Source organism: Paramormyrops kingsleyae, chromosome 12, assembly GCF_048594095.1.
Source record: "Paramormyrops kingsleyae isolate MSU_618 chromosome 12, PKINGS_0.4, whole genome shotgun sequence".
Lineage (NCBI taxonomy): Eukaryota > Metazoa > Chordata > Actinopteri > Osteoglossiformes > Mormyridae > Paramormyrops > Paramormyrops kingsleyae.
Genome location: NC_132808.1, coordinates 7416980 through 7430801, shown reverse-complemented (window position 1 = coordinate 7430801; position 13822 = coordinate 7416980). Strand labels below are relative to the sequence as shown.

At 45.8% G+C, this 13822-nt stretch overlaps 1 protein-coding gene across 2 annotated transcripts in view; it reads right to left on the bottom strand.

Moving 5' to 3' along the window:
- LOC111837709 (C-terminal-binding protein 1) overlaps window positions 1-6456 on the bottom strand; it is a 77151-nt gene extending 70695 nt beyond the window's left edge. The window contains exon 1 of one of the 2 annotated variants that reach the window (XM_023799998.2): window positions 6384-6456. In XM_023799998.2, the coding sequence (XP_023655766.1) occupies window positions 6384-6390 (7 nt within the window). In that variant the 5' untranslated portion in view covers window positions 6391-6456. Of the gene's footprint in view, window positions 1-5282; window positions 5365-6383 lie in introns of those variants that run through there. The other variant, XM_023799999.2, reaches the window with a different exon arrangement.
- Window positions 6457-13822: the final 7366 nt, after the last annotated feature.

Genomic DNA, 13822 nt, shown 5'->3' with positions numbered 1-13822 from the left:
AGCAACCTTTTGGACACGAGCACAGAGTCCTGTCCTGCAGAGTTACCTCTGTACCACAAGCCCGCCAGGGAACAATGAGGCGCCGCCGTCCAAGAGCCTGCAAGCAGAAACCCACAGGCTGAGATGGGCGACCCGGAAAGCACTTTGCCGGAGCGATCGCCTCCCCCTTCGGACGTCTGTCTCACAGGGGCTGCCCGTCCATGCATCCACCCCGTGAGATCCATGCCCACTTTGCACCCCCTACTGGAGAAAGAAGGCTTCTGCAGGGTGTTTGTGTATAACCCGAGCGGGCCCGTGTTTCCGCAGGGAGCTGGGCACGCTAACCACGCGTGATTGGTTATTCCGCATACACACGGACACATCCAGATTCGAGCTGGAAGGGGGGTATTCTTTTGCTGCGCTAAATTAGCAGGATTCCCCAATTCTGCAGTTTTTTTCCTACTCACTTGACGTGACAGGGACTCAGAACGCTCACAAGTTCAGTTTATTTCAGTCTATATCTATGGCACATTTTAAACAACCAAGGTTGACAGAAAGTGCTGAACAAATCATAAAAGCAAAGAGGACAAAAACATACAACATCATGACACTAGACAGCTCCTATACTGAACTAAACGCCACAGGATAAAGATGTTTTTAACAGAGCTTTAAACATGGACAATGTTGGCGTCTGCCTTTAAGGGCCGCTGTGCAATCAATGCAGTGGATGGAAAAACCAGCCTGGATCAAACAACCTGCAGCCAATCAACACGCACCCATGACCCTCAGCCAATCAGCGCACACCTATGACCCTCAGCCAATCAACACGCACCCATGACCCTTAGCCAATCAACTTGTGCCTCTGTTATATCTTCTGTACTAGTCAACCTCCATAGTTGTTACCCCCCAACCCCACACGAGTTCAGGAGTATAGGAATTAATCCATCTGCCCCCCCACGTCAGTACCATGTTGGTTTCCGGTTCTGGTGGTGGAGGGGTTCTCAGAGTGAGCCAAACAGACGGCTTTATTGATAACAAGCACGCCATAGCGGGAGGCTCTCCAGGGGCCGCTCACGTGGCTTTTAACGCCGATCGCTTCCTCGTGTGCACGTATGTCTGGAGAGGCAAATTCCCCGTGTAGCGGTTTGCTGTGGGAGATGGGGTCTAACCCCCCGCGGAGATGAGAAGGTGGGTGGGAACAGCGAGTCTGCCAGTAAATGACAGCGTTCCTGCTATGACTAGAAAGCCACGAGACTGAAAGGCGCAAGAAAAAGAGAGCGGAGATGAAAAATGAAATGGGGGGCTGGACCACAGGCTCACTGCATCCTACAGTGAAGGCTCACTTCATTCTCATTCCTCACTGGGACCTTTGCCTTGAAGGCCACACACACACAAACACACCACACATTTATATTCATATCTTTGTGGGGACTCTCCATTCATTTCTATGGGAAAAGCCCTAATGCCAACAACGACGACCTTAAGCCCAAACAGGCCTAATCCCAACAATAAGTAACCAAACAAAATACAAGAGTTTCTGCATTTTGTTTTATTACAGTCACAGATTTTTATAAATTTCAACTTCCCCTTGTAGGGACAAAAAGATGTTTTTCTTTTTGTCAGTTTACCCATGTAATATATACATTACCCACACACACACACACTTTGATACTGCAAAGTCAGCTCTTTTGATGCATGTTATTCTCATCCCAGGTGCAGACAATCCACGCCTACATCCTTACACATACTCCCTCCATATTATTTTTACATTTCTGTCCGAAATTTATATTAATTTCTATCGAAATTCTTAATACCTTTCCAGCCGGGTACACAAAAATCACACCTCTGAGTGCAGTAGCCTCGAGGTCCCAGATTACAGGACCCACACATGGTTGTCCCTCCTCATGGCATGCGATGCCATATACTACATCGTGTTAACAGGACTCAGATATCACTGCTAGACACAGTTAGTCACTGTGGAAATATGGAAGAAAAACATAAATGTCATCAAATAGCACTTCAAGAACTGAACTTAATGCTTGTACTTAGCAGTGTTCGTCAGTGTAACATACTGGCAGAGTTATAATAGCTTTCTAAAGTTCAACGAGTAAGATGTATTACATCTTGCCATTAGGCGATTGCACAACAACATCAAAATGACAGCGTGTTCTGAACTGCGGAAGAGCAGGCATAGAGAGAGCTTAGCTCTAGCTAGAGGACGGCTCAGAGACCGTACCCTCCACTCTGGGCAGAAAGGAGGTCTGCTGAATTTCTTTAGTTTTATTCAAAGTTAGAACTTTAAAACAAATCAAAATGTAATACAGGCATAACGTGGACTTGTACCCATTTACACAGCAAATGCTTTTATCTAAAGCAGCAGATTGAGAAAGCAGGGCAAAGACACTCCTGGCAACAATTACAAGTTAAAGACCCAATGGTAAACACACCCAGGCCGATGTAGGGATTTCAACAAACAACCTTCTGATCACACACCCCCAGCCCATGGGTCTCGGATGCTGCCCCCACCTCGGTGTGGAAAGTCTGCATGTCCTCCCCACGTTCCTCTATACCAAGTCCCTCCCACAGTCCAGCAACATGCAACAGGGTGAATGAATGAATACATGCCTTGTGATTGGCCGGTATCCTCTGCCAAAGGCTCACCTGCAACCCAGTAGTGGGTAAACAGCTATGGAAGACGGATGGGAAATATAGGCATTCTACTGAATCGGAGCGTGAATAATTGCTGACGGTGAGCCGCACATGTAAGAGCTCTTACGTTTCATTATATGGCCTCCATGTTTGGGAGAACATTCATTGTCAGATAATCTGAATCTGATAGCGAGTCACAGAGAGCTACCATCCACCTGAAGCTGTACATTTACTTCAAGGTTTGCTGACTGATTGTCAGTTTGTGGTTTTCAAGCTGCTTTATTTGCCCTCTCTTTGCCCCCAGACCCGCCCCCCACACCCCTTCCCCGAGGCCCGCCAGTTTCAATCTATGCAGATTTCATATTTGTTGGTATATCCTACCAATGGCCACACCCGGGGGAGGATAGCCGTTACACCGCCTAACCCCTCAAGCCGACCGATGACAGCTTCCCCACCGGGCTTCTCCCCACTAAGCATCCACTCATCCTGAGGTCAATCTAGGCATGCATTCACCCCTTTGTTCCTGGCAGACACAGGGCACTCGTACACCCGGTAGATGCCCGGCATTCTCAGGGCATGCAGAGATCTCCCCCACCAGGTGAGCAATCCCTTCCATCCAGACATCGATCCTCCAGCCGCTTTCCCCAGTCAGGGTCACAGATGCTTCGTTTCCACCAACGCGGTGCTGGTTCCAGTGCCGAACTTTGCCCCAATCCAGAACTAGTTCCGCGCATTTCCAAAAAACTAAATACAGATTAAACTTTACTTTACACTCACTTCCGCCTCCATGACATTTGTTCGGTTCTTTTTTGAAACCGGTGGAAACTTGGCCAGGTTCTCAAAAGGCACCAAGCGAGAACCAGCCAGGCACCAGTACAGGCACCGGCTCCATGTTGGTGGAAACGAGGCAAAAGTGCCCGACAGGCATAAGTCTGACATGCACCCTATCCGAGAAGCGTAAAGCCAGCAAAAATCTAACTAAAGATTTACATAAAATAATATTCATTTCTTTCTGAGAAACGGTCATGTGACTACTTATAAATGACAGGCAAACTGAGAGGGGATATTTAAGAAAAAAACAAGAGTCTTCTATTCCCGAAGGCACGGAGCTAACCAGCACGTCTGTCTTCAAGGTTAAAGGCCCCGTCTGAAGCTTGCCTCATCCATCACTGCCAGGCCAGGTTATCACTGCGAGGACGACAAAGGCCGTCGACAGGCCACACAAGCAGAGCCTTGTTTCACGCCTCACACAACTGCAGCCCCTATTGTCAGCTCATTCTCCGCAGCACACAGGAGACACTGACACTGTCTGCAGCTCCAGTGAACCTGATGTGTATAAGCCCTGCCGACCGCAAGTGTATTTCTTCTGGCATGAGCGAGACACCTCTTTTGTCGGGCTGCCGGTCCTCACCGCGGTTACGCCAGGCACTGGGAGGACGGGCGGCCACTGCGGGTTCCATGGCAACGAGCTCGGTACGAGGTCCCCGGTCACCTGACAGCCCTCGGCACACGGTGAGGTGTGAACGACAGGGCTCCACACTCAGATCACGGACTCTAATAGGCCAGAGCATGATCAACTGATTAAGGGGGTTGATGCGTCTGTCATTCGTCATCAGAAGTAATCAACTCCACCAAAATTTATTCCCATTTCCCATATTTTGGCCACACAAAGAAGCCGTGGCAGAAACCAACCAAACCAGAAATGCAGGAGCCCTGTATGGCTGGGTAATCATTTGCACACTCAAGAGCGAAACAGGCACTAGCTGAACACATTTACCCGGCCTTACATTCAACATTCAGGATCAGCTGTAATAACAGACATTTCCCAGCGCAAAACATGACATCTATTTTCTACCTATTTACTGTATCTATGTGCCTAGCTGTCAAATATAAAAGGAATCCCACTCAGACCCCCCAAAGTCTGGACATATTGATTCTTCCCGAAGATGAGCAATCAAGACGGTTACAAGTAGAATCGCTGGATACAGGGAGTTAAGTTATAACAGTGTGGGTTTAGCCACTACGGATCACTTTTCTGCGTTTCTGAACAGTGAGAGATAGAAGGCATTCCAGCAGAGAGACCTAGCTGTGATATGACAGAGAGACCGTAACAGATTCGAGTCTGAGTCACCACAAGCCCCAGCGCTAGAGAGTGTCAGGCCGGCGGCTGTGCCACTGACTGGCGTCTCATTCCTCCCCAGTGACGCGCGGCAGCTGCCTTCAGCAGCACTGCAGTCCTGCTCGGACATTCAAATGGGCAGCGCGATGTTATTTACAGCCCAAGCAAATAATTATAGTCAATAACTCTTATCATTATTATTATCTTATCATTAAATAATTTGCATTTTTTTTTTATTATTGTTGTTATATTTGCTATAACAATCTACTACACATTCAGCATCGTTGGTAAACGTATTATTATTAATATTAATAATAATGTTGTTCCTAGCTTCCCAGGATCGGCTCAGTACTAAACATGACCATATACTAGTTATAATTATAACTTTCAAAAGCACAACAACAAAGAAATAAGCATACAAGTACAACATGTTACTTCCCCACTTCACGAACAGACGGAAGCTTTAAACCTTGTTAAGCATGTTTATCGCATCTTCAGCCTCATAAAGAAATAAAGTACAGCCAGAACATCAGACCTGCCATCGCCTTTGAATCGTCTGCGCTCGGCCTCCCTGCAACCCCGTCCTACTCACAGCATTCACACAGTTACATACTGGAAAAACAGTTCATGCTTGCGGTTGGACGCATTTATTTTTAAGTTTTACAACATATCGCGAATACTGCAGCACTAACGTGAGAAAGTGGAGACACGCGGTCTTTAAGCCAAAACAATAGCAGCGTTTAGTGTCAGCTGGGACGGCGGCACCCCCCCAGCGAAGGGCACAAAGCTGCTTGGAGATCAGGCTTGTACCCACACAGTAAGTGCACACTGCTTGGCTGTACCCTGCACACCCGGCCGCTTAAAAATAGCAGCCATCCACTGCAAACTGCGCCTATACAATTACAGAAGACAATCAAGAGAGCGGGCTAGACCAGCGCCCCGTGCTGGCGCATGTCTTTGGGGACTCCCATCACACCAAACTGTTGAATTTATTAAATTGTGCCGTGAAACTTATTTCCAAACACAACAGATTCAAGACGGGGGAGCGTTGGTGGGGGGCAAGCCTCTTCAAACGCAGAAAAACACCAAAGAGATCAGGGGTGTCAGATGCTACGCTGCATAAATATACCCCGTTATTTTCCCTTGGCTGCTCTCTGGGGACATAAAGAGCACTAATAAAAACCTAATACCATCCCCCTGAAGGGTCACCCACCACCACCCCTAAAACCCCCCGCGGACCGCTCCGAAGGGGTCCCGCGCCGATCGCACCGAACAGCGGACGGCAGCAGCGGAGCCGTGCTCCACACCTTCCTTCGGAGCTTTCTGTACGGCACTGGATGGCTCCCCCCGCCGCTGTCTGCGCAGCTCCCCGCCGGCGGACGACCCCAACGTGAGCGCCACCCCACCCCACCCCACCCCACCCCAAAGCCCTCTCCACCCCCCACCCCACCTCCCTGCCCTGCGGGGCAAGTCGGGCTCCTCCCTGCCCTGTGAGTACTGCACACACGGACCAGCTGCGCTCCGGCGATCGCGCATACAGACTCACGCACAAACACGCACACATATACATACACAGCAGGCAGGAAGCGGGGGGTCAAAGGAGAGGAGGGGGGGGCGCAAAAAAACGATCACAAACCTTGCATCACCGGCTTCGCTTTTTCAAACCCAGAATGTGCTAGTGTCTGAGTAAAATATGCAGCAGTGGGGCCGCTGACCAATCGGGGCGTGGGCGGGCCGAGTGCCAGCCAATCGCGGGAGGCCGCCTTTGGAAGATGGCCAACCACGTCTCAGCTCATTACACGGGCTGCCTGCGAGAGACGGCCGGGGGGAGGGGACAGGACTGCACAGGAAAACAGAGCAGAAGACGCCCCGGAGTGACAATGAGAGATAGGGGGTCAGGAACACAGGGGACAGTGTGTTATGCAGCATGACTCGGGCTCAGGGTAGGCACTAAGATGCACTAAGATGCCACCTGTCTAGAAATTGTGGACTAAGCTGGTTTTGCAAGGTCAGCCGGTGCCCAGGCCCACAGAGGACAGGCACACCACTGAAGGATACCACGGATTCTAATGCTTTTGTGGCTAAGTTAGTGTGGTCTTTGTGGATTGCGTGTTTCTTACCCAATTTTAATGACAGGGATGTGGGGAAAAAAACAGTACTCCCTGTGGACTGATAATCAGTTAATACATAAATGTATAATTAGAATATTCTGGAAGCAGTGTCATTTTTACCATCAAAACACAGGCATCACTTAAGCTGTTATCTATGTAAGATGCATATGTGATTAGGAGATAAATAAACAGCTTTCCTGTAAGGAGTCTCTTACAGTGAATTACGGGAGATTGGGTTTAATTAGCTTCTGATATACCAGTGAATCCTCTTGTGTTTCCAGCATGGAGTAGTTCAATTACAGATGCTCCTCAGCACACATAATTTAGCTACAATCTAACTAACAAACAAACAAACATTTTAAAAAGTGTGTAGCTTAAAGCTAGTGCTCTACCCCATCCCTCACTGGCTGTGTGGCTAGTGCTCCATCCCTCACTGGCTGTGTAGCTAGTGCTCCATCCCTCACTGGCTGTGTAGCTAGTGCTCCATCCCTCACTGACTGTGTGGCTAGTGCTCCATCCCTCACTGGCTGTGTGGCTAGTGCTCCATCCCTCACTGGCTGTGTGGCTAGTGCTCCATCCCTCACTGGCTGTGTGGCTAGTGCTCCATCCCTCACTGGCTGTGTGGCTAGTGCTCCATCCCTCACTGGCTGTGAATCTTGCTTCCACAGGCTTACTGCCTGTTACAGTGAGATTCTTAACATTAGTAGTACACACCCTTCAGGTGAATCACAGTGAATATGTACATATTTGTTTAAGGTTGTTTTTTAACCTAAATGCTCCTTTGTTTGCTCCTTTGTGTTAAGAGGTATGACAAGATAAGGTCTTAGGTGGAGTCTCTGAGTGGGTGGGGGGTGGTGGGGGGGGTATCCAATCAGAAAGCCTCACAGCTGAAACTCAACCAGATCCTTTGTTTGGACTTACCACATAAATAATGGAGCTGCATATGTGACATGTGGGAGGGGTCTAATAAGCTCCACCCCCTCAAAGCAACTATATGAACAATCTTCCAAGAATTAATGCCACTATTCAAAAAAGAAAAAATATATTGAATAATTTACATGAATGAGGAAGAAGAGCATCACATATAGATAGATAGATAGATGTCTTTATTGTCACTATACAAGTACGGCGAGATAGCGTTGAAGCAAAGAAATATAGTATAGTAAGGAAGCATATTTTTAATAAATGCGTAGTTAAACATACACTACAAAAAAAATCTAATGTTACAGTCTCCTGTAGATATACAAACTATTCAGCATTTTAGAAATGGCATCCTCGTAACTATTCAATGCCACAACCCCCAGCAACTAAAACGCTATAAGAGACAGAATGTTTTTCTGCTCATGGGCACGCAGGTCAGGGCTTGGCTTATGTCATTATTAAGGTACTGGACATACTGTAACATTTAAAGTGTATTCATAAAAACATCAAAATCGTAATGGCTGATATTTAGAACCGCGGAAATACATTTATTTCATATTACTGCATGTCCCTCAAACATTAATCTAAGACAGCTTGTACTAAGCAGCATTCCTCTGCGGTGGCCTCAGTGTCACTTTATTGATTTTTTAATTTTATGGATCATTTAAGCCTAAACCAATATCAAGAGAATGCAGCAAACAGCTAATTAAGTCGATGCTTAGAGCTTTCAATGTGTGCGATTATATTTCAGCTACTCAAAAAGAAAGCACGACGAGATTCCTGATGCCGAAACCTTGACGATTATTATGTTTATTTATGATTGTTATATTTCTGTATAACAAACAAAGTAGATGTAAATCAGCCAGGGCACTGAGAGTGTTCTCTGCTTGTGGCTCACCTGAGCTGCCCCACCATAACTCACGGGGACCTGCAGGGACTGGGTGACCCAGGCAGCTCAGGACAGCAAACGGTGGCGCTGTGGGACCCCTGGACCCCTCCATGACCCAGACAACACCCCTTACTGAGCCCCACCTGTGGCTGTAGCAGTACACTGGTATGCATTCTCAGGTAACCCACCCTATTTTAATTATGTAGCCGTGTGCAGTAGCACGCCTACTGTGGAAATACGCTTCATTCTCTTTGATTGCCTCAGACAACTATTTGCCTTAAGATGCTAATGCCACAGAATCTTGTGCATGGAACAAGTTTCGACTCCCCCCAAATTTAATTACGAATAAAGTCATACTTTGTATTGTATGCATTATATATGTTGCTTGAGGTACACTCTTGCACTTTATATATATAAGGAGGGGGGCTCCCTGGATGGGATGCCATACATCTCAGAGGAAAGGAAAACCGGTGAGAATTAAGCAGGGCTTTGAAAACCCTTAAACTGGAGTTTCCCTCAGAGATACCAAGAAATGTGAGATATCATCATCTTCAAAAGGTTCAAAGGATTTCGTTACTGTATGTATTGTGTTGTGTCATGATGCGGATGTTATTCTTTGTATTTGTATTTATGTGTCTTTCAGCTTGTGGATCTGAATGTACATGGATGTATTGACAATAAAGAAGTATTGAGTCTTATGTTCTGGAAGCTTGCAGGCAGGTTTTTGATAAGATGCTTAGCTCCTGAAGCAATAAACACATCCTCACACTCTGCTACAGACAAAGTGTTCAGAGCAAACAAAAGTAACCTGCCACTCAATCCAACATGATACAGTTCAGAACTGGTTAAGCGTTATGTAAATTCAGAGTTACAAAGCGTGGAAACATAACTGTGATACAGACAAGGAAAGATCTGACTGCGGGGGCGTAGGAACCATCTTCACAGCCTGCACAGGGCTGACATTTATTAAAAGAGCTTTTACGTGCACGTAAAGTCAGATAAATCTTCAGACGGCTCCCGCAGGTTCCCACATAAATCAAAACATCAGAGGCAAATGGAAAATGTGAAAAATAGCCCAAGTAGGAGAAGACAGTTTGTTTCTGCCTGTGCACCTGTCCGGGATTTCTGGCTTTTAGTAAACGGCTCTTTGGGGTCACTGCGTACCCCAGGCACCTTGCTGGTAAAGAGGTGACCTGGCAGGCCTCCATTACCCGGGATCCCGTCGGGTTGGCAGCGCCCTGGGCCGACGCCAGTGGGCGTGTCCGACGTGCAATTTTACGGCGACTGAAAGCGGGAAATCAGCAGTGGACTTGTCAGTGTGGTGGGTGCTCTGGCGGGGAACTGTACCTCAGACGGGTCTATTCACAGCGTCTATTCTGAGACACATCCGGTCCATTCATTCACGGGCCAAACTTCCAAGACCCCAGTTTCTCCAAGACCCCAGATTCCCCTCAGATATAGATGCCTGAAGTCTCAGAGTCAGAAGACAGCTGCTACCTATCGCCATTGCCAGAAGTGTAATATTCTCAGCAAGGTGCATTGTTAAGTAGGGCAGTTGGTTCATCGCATTTCTGTCAGTCATTAAAAGCCATGGCGTTGCTCATTTATCCCAGACATCGACACCATGAGAAAGACTCCAGACGTCACATGGATCCCGTGGAATGTGAAGCTGAAGGCTTTAGCTAGACAGACTTAATTATGCAATTTAACACACACCTGCGCCTCTAGGAACACTGGTCTGGCAACGCTCAGTGGTTCATCCTGCTATACATTCAAATAACACATAAATAACATTGAAAGTGGCACCATATTTGAAACTTGTTTTAATCTCCATCTAATGAACGAACATCTTATGGGGGTATTTAACTAGGACAACAAAGGAAAGTAATCCTGGATATTATAAGTTACACACAGCTAAAGCTGAGGGCGTGCGATTCATACGGAGCTCTGCCGTGCCTCATGCGACCCCATTCAGATCCAGTGATGTCTTACATTCTCCCGTAAATGCAACAATGTCAGATATATGGCAAATAATGTGATATGTAACCAGCACTGCAGGCCAGGTTGTATATGGTGTCGCAATCAGTTTTTAAATAATTCAATAGGTTCCTTTGGAACTTGGCCAGGATTTTTCTGAAGTAATAAAAAAGTGATACATTCCAGAATGATAAATGTAACCTCCGACTGAATAAATCACCCTGTTCGCCTTGACTAACCCACCTACACAGATCCTAAGCAGGCTACCGGTCTCCTCCTTTGTTGTAAAGAGCTTCATGAACCCTTAGATGTAGTTCAGAGGCTGATACTGACCCAGACAGCGATTCAGTCTCAGGGGACTCTCACATACCCTGGGACGGTTTGCTCACAGATTATATACAATTTTTCCTGAGACATTTATTTTGAAACATATTCCTAATTGTCTTTGATCTGGCCAGGGCCACCCTGGGTATTCTGGCACCCTGGCAAGATTCTGCTGAGAGTGCCCCCCCAGCACCAACCCCTAGGACAGCAGAAAACAAATTTTGTTTTTATATTAAAACCATTTCAGTAGCACACTGAATCTGGCTGCTAACTAGCTAGCTGGCATATGTTTCATAAGAAAATTACTGAAATTTTAAAACTAGTGTAACTGTAATGTCACAGAATACAACCAGTGGTATAGTGGCATTTCTTCTGATTTTTTTTCCTCTTCTGCAGCCCCTAATCAAGTGGCGCCCTGGGCCAATGTCACCTATGAGCCGGGCCATGGATCTGGCTATTCTTTTATACAGGCTCAGTATAGTTTTCAATAATGCCTTTGATTTTAGCGATTCTGGACGATCTGAACCACCTTCTGTGAACCAGCAGTGTTTGGAGGAACAGCGTACCATATTCTCCCACCAGAGATCCCATAATTTGGGTGTTTTGTGGCAGAAAATCCTGTCTCAGGCACGGTCCCCAAATTTCCCATGAGCATTCAGCTGGGTTGAGAGGCAGTGACAGGGATGGCCATGGTTTATGCTTTACAGCAGGCTCATGCAGTGACAAGGATGGCCATGGCTTATGCTTTACAGCAGGCTCATGCAGTGACAGGGATGGCCATGGCTTATGCTTTACATCAGGCTCATGCAGTGACAGGGATGGCCATGGCTTATGCTTTACATCAGGCTCATGCAGTGACAGGGATGGCCATGGCTTATGCTTTACAGCAGACTCATGCAGTGACAAGGATGGCCATGGCTTATGCTTTACAGCAGGCTCATGCAGTGACAGGGATGGCCATGGCTTATGCTTTACATCAGGCTCATGCAGTGACAGGGATGGCCATGGCTTATGCTTTACATCAGGCTCATGCAGTGACAGGGATGGCCATGGCTTATGCTTTACATCAGGCTCATGCAGTGACAGGGATGGCCATGGTTTATGCTTTACATCGGGCTCATGCAGTGACAGGGATGGCCATGGTTTATGCTTTACATCAGGCTCATGCTTATAAATCAATAATATTTTCAATAGGAACCAAACCGTATAGTTACCTGTTTCTAGACGTTTGTAGTGTGTTTTTTGAGGAAATAACCTAATTTCTTTTAATATTTCTAAAAATCCCTCTCACTCTTGATATTTAAGCATGTCATATTGGATCAGTCTGACTGAGGACCCCCCCCCCTCCCCGAGTACTAGTACATTTCACATCCTGTTTGCTAACCAGGACACTGTGGCATGTATTCATGCTGTTTATTTTCAGCCCTTTACAACAGTGAGCTTTTTGCCTCGTTCCGGAACCTCGGCGGATGTGAGGGAGGCAGGCCGAGCGAGTCCCCACGAAGGCGTCCACTCCATCGGATGGCACATGGAGGGTCGGGGCAGAACCGGCAGGGATGTGCCGGGAACATTCCCCTTGGGAGGGGTAATCCCTCACCCAGAGGGAGCACCTGGGTCATACTACCCTTCTAGCGATGAGAAAAATGCTGGACGGCAGATTTTCCCTGGAGGAAGCCGTGTGGCATGGAAGGGGAGGAGTCTACCTGTCATTCTGATTAACTCAGGGACCTTTGAAAATACAAAGCGATATATAAGCCAATATGCACAATCAGATGCACTATACACTGATTCATAGCAATATAGGCAGAGAGACATTAACACCCACAATAATGCTAACCAGTCCTCAGCAAACAATTTGCCAACAACATACGCTTATATACTGTCATTTTAAACCAGAAGTGGCTGCATTTAAAAAAATGCATATGGGTGATTCCTGTTTTGGACCACATATTTGACTGTCTGTTTTCTGGATATTGGAATGATTGTATTTTATGGTTTAAACATTTTATCAGGACTATACCATCCTTAGCTATGAGGAATGCATGTTTGCCAAGCTCAGGGGTTGAAAATATTATAATTATGGGATGTTTTTTGTATATATTTCTCGAGACGTTTTCCACCCTGTTATGGACATGTACATGGTAATCACAGAGTTTAAATAATGTACAAGTCAAACAATACTGAACTTTTCTGGGATATAATGTGTCTCTTTTGCTATGATAAAAGTTTCATTCTTGTAGCATTAACAGTTTTAATTTTATAAAGAGTACAATGTCAGAACAATGGAATCTGTGCATTTTTTTGTCCCCATTTTGTTGTCTTGTATAAGAATTTTATTAATTAGAAATAAAAGTGTATGTAGATGCATTATATGCACCTCATTTAACAAAACAATATACAAATATGCCAAATACTTACTGTTGTGATTAGAATATTTTTTTAAATCATTGCCTAACAGGGTGGAATAGAATATAACAGGGTGGAACTGAGTAGGCCTCTTAACAAGTAGATTCAGATTCACAACAAAAATACTACTACTACAACTAATAATAATAATAATAATAATAATAATAATAATAATAATAATAATAATACTTTTTGATTATACCATTATTATTCATTATCATACACAAGAAATACACTCAAATAATAAATCTACAAGTAATTTTAATGAAAATAATAAATATTCTTGTACAATTTCCACTCAGTAGGCTGCATATCCCATACATAGCCTAACAGGGTGGAACCTAACAGGGTGGAACATTTCTAGCTAATTTAGCTCTAGCTCTTTGAGTGAGCAACATTTAGCTAGCACACACTCTACAGCTGATCAGCATTTAAATAGCTATTTTT